Source organism: Bos grunniens, chromosome 18 (genome assembly GCF_055505025.1).
Source record: "Bos grunniens cultivar Pamir isolate PY7600 chromosome 18, Bosgru_T2T1.0, whole genome shotgun sequence".
In the NCBI taxonomy this organism is placed as follows: domain Eukaryota; kingdom Metazoa; phylum Chordata; class Mammalia; order Artiodactyla; family Bovidae; genus Bos; species Bos grunniens.
This window is the reverse complement of record NC_141182.1, coordinates 1,152,500-1,158,290: the sequence shown is the minus strand read 5'-3', so window position 1 is coordinate 1,158,290 and position 5,791 is coordinate 1,152,500. Positions and strand designations below refer to the sequence as shown.

The window sequence follows — 5,791 nt, the reverse complement described above, 5'->3', positions numbered from 1 at the left end:
GTTCCCCACAGATGAGGTTTTTGCCCGAACGGGGGCAAAATCGGCCCCTGTGACATTTCTGGTGGCCTCCTTTGCCGCCTTTCTTGGGGCAAATACCAGAGGCAGACACTCAAGCCACTAGACATCAGTTCAGTTCAGTTCAGTCGCTCAGTCGTGTCCAACTCTTTGCGACCCCATGAATCGCAGCACGCCAGGCCTCCCTGTCCATCACCAACTCCCGGAGTTCACTCAGACTCACGTCCATCGAGTCAGTGATGCCATCCAGCCATCTCATCCTCTGTCGTCCCCTTCTCCTCCTGCCCCCAATCCCTCCCAGCAACAGAGTCTTTTCCAATGAGTCAACTCTTCGCATGAGGTGGCCAAAGTACCGGAGTTTCAGCTTTAGCATCATTCCTTCCAAAGAAATCCCAGGGCTGATCTCTTTCAGAATGGACTGGTTGGATCTCCTTGCACTCCAAGGGACTCTCAAGAGTCTTCTCCAACACCGCAGTTCAAAAGCATCAATTCTTCGGTGCTCAGCTTTCTTCACAGTCCAACTCTCACATCCATACATGACCACAGGAAAAACCATAGCTTTGACTATACGGACCTTTGTTGGTAACCAGGCGCTAACAAATGAGATCACTCCTCATCCTGCGCTCGGGCCCTCGCCCCGCCCTCGACGCCGCGGCTTTCCGTGCTGGCCCCGCCCCTTGTGGAGGCGGGGCTTCCCCTCAGCTGGCGCGCTGACGTCACGATCCCGCGCCCTCGTCGCCCGTTCGCGCCTGCGCTGCGGCCGGAAGGTCGTCCCTGTGACCGGCTTGGATTTTGGAGCTGCTGTCGCCATGTTGTCGGTTGCCGCCCGCTCGGGCCCATTCGCGCCCGTCCTATCGGCCACGTCCCGCGGGGTGGCGGGCGCGCTGCGGCCCCTGGTACAGGCCGCGGTGCCCGCCACCTCGGAGTCGCCTGTGCTGGACTTGAAGCGCTCCGTCCTGTGCCGGGAGTCGCTCAGAGGCCAGGCCGCGGGCCGGCCTTTGGTCGCTTCCGTGAGCCTCAATGGTGAGCCGGGCTGAAGGGTGCCTCTTGTCTTGCTCCTTCCGGCCCTGGACTCAGGGAGCAGTCGAGAAGGGCAGGGGGCTGCGGGTAATGGAACAGAGCCCTGGTTGGGAATGGCATGGCCTGCGGGCCTGGTTGACCTTGGGTAGGCCTCTGCGCCTCCCAGGCCTCTGTAATAGTGAAAGATTTGAAAGACTGATTTAGCCATAGGCTGTCACCAAGAGTGTATTTTACGCCTCTTGTCAGCAGATCCTAGTTTATCTTTGGTGCCTTGTTCTGTTTTTATGCACTGTGTGGAGATCCTTAATTGGCAGCTTGTGAGCCAGGTACCTGTAGTCGACCTTTACCTGCATAGTTGTTAAAAACGGACCATCTTTGGCGCCTCTGGAAATGTTGAATGTCGGCAGTGCTGGGCTCTGGTTTCCATTATCGTGTGTACTGGTTGCACCCTTCACTGAAGCAAGTGCTTCTCCAGTTCATCACAGTCCTCATCAGGCCTGCTTCATTCTTTGTTACTTGCCTGGTCCCATTGACCTTGGCGCTACACCAAGTTGTCCCCCACCCTCTTAACTCGGCCTGCATTCATCCTTTATCTTTACTCTAAACGCCCCTCCCAGTCTTCCACATTTCCAAGTTTTACCTGTCCTCTCAGTTCAGGATCAGGTTAGTAAAATCTTATGTTGCTGATTCCTTTATGTTTTATAGCACATAACACTTTCTATTCTGTATTGGATTTATTGAGGATTCCTCTGACCTTGAGCTTCAAGGTATAGAGAGTATCCTTTATTTTTCTATCTTCCACAACTTCAGATTTTGCGTGTAGTTGGTGCAGAGTATTTGTGAGTGAATAAAGTGACAGTTTTTCTTAGTGTGCCCCCCGGTTTTAGAGAAATTGCCCAAGCCGGTAATTTGGACCCAAATGGGAAACAATTAGGGAGGAGAAAATTTCAGTAACAAAGATGAAAAATATCTTGGAGTTGGTCATATGGCTAAAGAGTTTCTTCTAAAAATCACGGGCTTATCTGACTTTTCCAAGAGGTGATAGAGGTATAAGGCAAACGTGTTCTCTGTAATCGTGACTTCAGCTTGAAGCTTAAGTTCACGTTAAAATTTTCTGTATAGATGGTTTGTGGAAAGATGGTTAATAGAGGGTATGGTAAGGGGCAGTTGAGGCAGAAGAAGATCCCTGAACTGGGATACATTAGAGCTCACTTTTGGAGAAGGAAATGGCAGCCCACTCCAGTGTTCTTGCCTGGAGAATCCCAGGGACGGGGGAGCCTGGTGGGCTGCCGTCTGTGGGGTCACACAGAGCCGGACACGACTGAAGCGACTTAGCAGCAGCAGCAGAGCTCACTTTAAAACAACTGTTTTGTTATAATGCCTTAATTTTTCTCCATTTCTAGATGATGTTTCTATAAGTATTTGATTCTGTTTTCATTTAGAGCTAAATATAGTTAACGTCTTTGCTACTAAAAGTCACACCTAATAGAATTCATGTGAATTATTTAGAGAATGATTTTTACAATATATAGCACTTTTAATTTCCCAAAGTGTTCTTAATGATGGAGTTCAATATAAAGTGTAACCTACTAATAAAATGTGAGTAGACAACTGGATTTCTTTTGCTACCAAATCTCTGGATGATAATGTCAAAGTCATTCTCTTTAGTATTCTCTGCATTTCCCTGTGTGGAAGGATTGTAGACAGGGCTTTTAAGTATGAACTTGGGTTTCTTTATCTTTTAGGTATGCTATGCATCTCTTTCCTGTGTAATCCCAGACAGTCCTAGGGGAAAGTCAGTCACACTTAAGTAGGGTAGTATGTGGTATAATGTCACTTTGCTATAGTTGTGAGTATCCAGTAGTCACTACCTGTGTCCTTGTCCCCTCCAAAAAATGTTGAGTGAGTTAGAAAAGTACATAGATAGGTTTCTCCATTGTTTTTGACTACTTATGGCTTCCATTAAATTACTGACCATGTGAAACATATTCCTTACTGTCATGTTTGACTGCTCAAGGCAGTATGTTAGGTGAGACAGCCTAGTAGGTCCAGTAGAATTGCAGCTTATGTGACAATGCTTTTTATAAGTTCATGTTTCTTTTGGAAACATTTTCTAAAACTGAGGAGTTTTTAGTGTCTCCTTTTCTAAAAAGCAGATCCGTGTTGTAGATTTTTTTAAACGAATATGCACTTTGCAAAAGAGATTTACTTTCTGAAACATACTTAAAGGTGATACTGTAAGTTAATTTTTTGTCAGACATTAAAAAATGGTATGGGACAGGACATACCTGTTGTTTGAAAAAGTAAACTGTTGCATCCGTAATACAATAAGAACCTCCAAGTTTTGAACTTTCAAAGATTCGAACATGTGTTCCATCAGCGTCAGGCGTGAGTGAAATTGCAGCTTGCCCTTTGTCTCCTCTATTTCTGACTGTTCTTCAGCTCTACCATCTCCCACCTCCTCTCCCTTCTCCAATGGGCACCTCTTGCCTGTTTCTTTGATGCCACCCTGTTTGCCACCTGTTGTACTTCTGTACTTTTCAAGATTAAAAATATATTTTATTTTTTGTGTTTTTTTTTTATGTATTATTTGTGTAAAAAGTATTGTAAACCTGTTACAGTACAGTACTGTGTAGTTGATTGTGTTAGTTGGGTACCTAGGCTAACTCTGTTGGACTTAGGAACAAATTGAACTCACAAATGCGCTCTCAGAACAGAATTCATTTGTATATGGGGGACTTACTGTACTGCATAAACAGTAATTATTTGGTTATTTAATGTTCATTTGATATTAACATTGGCCTATTTATGGCCTGGAGTAAAGTGTCCCAGTTGAGAGATCCACAGCAGTTAAAAAAAAATAGTAATACCCGACTCTTATAGATGTTACTGCCCTTCACTGATGTTAAATATGAAAAAAATTGCTCTTTTTTTATTATACTGAATTGAAATAATTGGTTCTTTTGGAGATTTCATTTGATTTTGATAGTTACATAGTCTGATAAGGGTGTCTTTTCTGCCCATTCGTGGTTTTACTTGAATTTTTACCCCAAAATCTAAAATAGAAATCTCTTTTAAGTTTTCTGCTACTACATTTATACTGTTTACAGAATGTTTATTATCTTAACAATTCTTAAGTTATGAATTTTTAGAAGTTCGGAGACCAGGTAGTTAGGAATATAAAGTTAGACATTTGGGTTAATAAGATGTTCATATCAGTTTAATGAATGGACTAGATGAGTTTTAGGGTCTCTTCTAATCCAGAAAATATGGATGATATTTAGCATAGTTTCACAGTATATCTTAGGTTGAATTTTTGGAGAGTTAAAATATTGCTGTTTGCAGTACTGTTTAACTTTTTTTAACCTGATGCACTGAATTGTTACAAATTCTGAATCAGCAGTGTTCTATCAGGTGGAGTCAATTATACATATTATGAGTTCATACCAATATGATAGGTAGTGGTTGAGTTAATTTTGTTTTCAGTATTTTATTTGCTGGCACTGCCACTTGGCCATTTCTGAGACCAGTGAGTGCTGTATTTCACGTTTTAATAATTTTGTTTTTGCTTGTGAATGCATAAGGGCCCATTCCCTGATGTATGCCTCTTTCAGGGTCCTCATCTAATTGTGTTTTTTTAACCTTCTGTTTATCTTGCAGTCCCTGCTTCTGTTCGTTATTCCCATACAGACATCAAAGTGCCTGACTTCTCTGACTATCGTCGCCCTGAAGTGTTAGATAGTACAAAGTCTTCGAAAGAGAGCAGTGAGGCTCGGAAAGGTTTCTCCTATTTGGTGACTGCAACAACTACTGTGGGTGTCGCATATGCCGCCAAGAATGTCGTCTCTCAGTTTGTTTCCAGCATGAGCGCTTCTGCCGACGTGTTGGCCATGTCGAAAATTGAAATCAAGCTATCCGATATTCCAGAGGGGAAGAACATGGCTTTCAAATGGAGAGGCAAGCCCCTGTTCGTGCGCCATCGAACCAAGAAGGAAATTGACCAGGAAGCTGCAGTTGAAGTGTCCCAGTTGAGGGACCCACAGCATGACTTAGAACGAGTAAAGAAACCTGAGTGGGTTATCTTGATAGGTGTTTGCACTCATCTTGGTTGTGTACCCATTGCAAATGCAGGAGATTTTGGTGGTTATTACTGCCCTTGCCATGGGTCACACTATGATGCGTCTGGCAGGATCAGGAAGGGGCCTGCACCTCTCAACCTTGAAGTTCCCTCATATGAGTTCACCAGCGATGATATGGTGATTGTTGGTTAGACACCTGGACTCGAGTTACTGGCTTCTTTCAGTCTTCATGTCACCTCACAAGAGTTACTTGAGAACAAGCCTTCTGTGCTTTGAATTAGTTGATTTGAAATATTTAAGAATTGCTAATAATGTGTTTGCAAACATGTAAATTGAATTTAATGTTGAATACTTTCAAGCATTCACCTAAAAAAGCCCCCATTAAACATTGTTATGCTCAAAGGGTGCAGTGTCTTTGATAGTTAATTCTAATTAAAAATTGTAGATGAGTGTATAAAATATTTGTGAAATCTGTAGTTGACTTTCTTAATTATTTACCTTCTTCAGTTAATTCTAATTAAAAATTGTAGATGAGTGTATAAAATATTTGTGAAATCTGTAGTTGACTTTCTTAATCATTTACTTTCTTCTGTGAGGGACAGAGATTCTACAGAGCTCATTGTTAGGTTGAGGTAGAATTAGCCGGTCATCTCCCAAGACCTGGGAGATGTTTTTTG

The 5,791-nt window shown here is 43.0% G+C and overlaps 1 protein-coding gene across 1 annotated transcript; it reads left to right on the top strand.

Moving 5' to 3' along the window:
- The first annotated feature begins 771 nt into the window (after nt 1-771).
- On the top strand, nt 772-5,516 carry UQCRFS1 (ubiquinol-cytochrome c reductase, Rieske iron-sulfur polypeptide 1). Its single transcript, XM_086349766.1, has 2 exons — nt 772-1,038; nt 4,696-5,516. Exons 1-2 carry the CDS (start codon nt 825-827, stop codon nt 5,304-5,306), a joined length of 825 nt encoding a protein of 274 aa, XP_086205892.1. The 5' UTR covers nt 772-824; the 3' UTR covers nt 5,307-5,516.
- The last annotated feature ends 275 nt before the right edge of the window (nt 5,517-5,791 follow it).

Bases quoted from the DNA above. Each gene is read 5' to 3' on its own strand.
- UQCRFS1 (XM_086349766.1), top strand. From the start codon at position 825: ATGTTGTCGGTTGCCGCCCGCTCGGGCCCATTCGCGCCCGTCCTATCG. The intron at 1,039-4,695 runs GTGAGCCGGGCT...TTTATCTTGCAG, and splicing joins CGCTTCCGTGAGCCTCAATG to TCCCTGCTTCTGTTCGTTAT.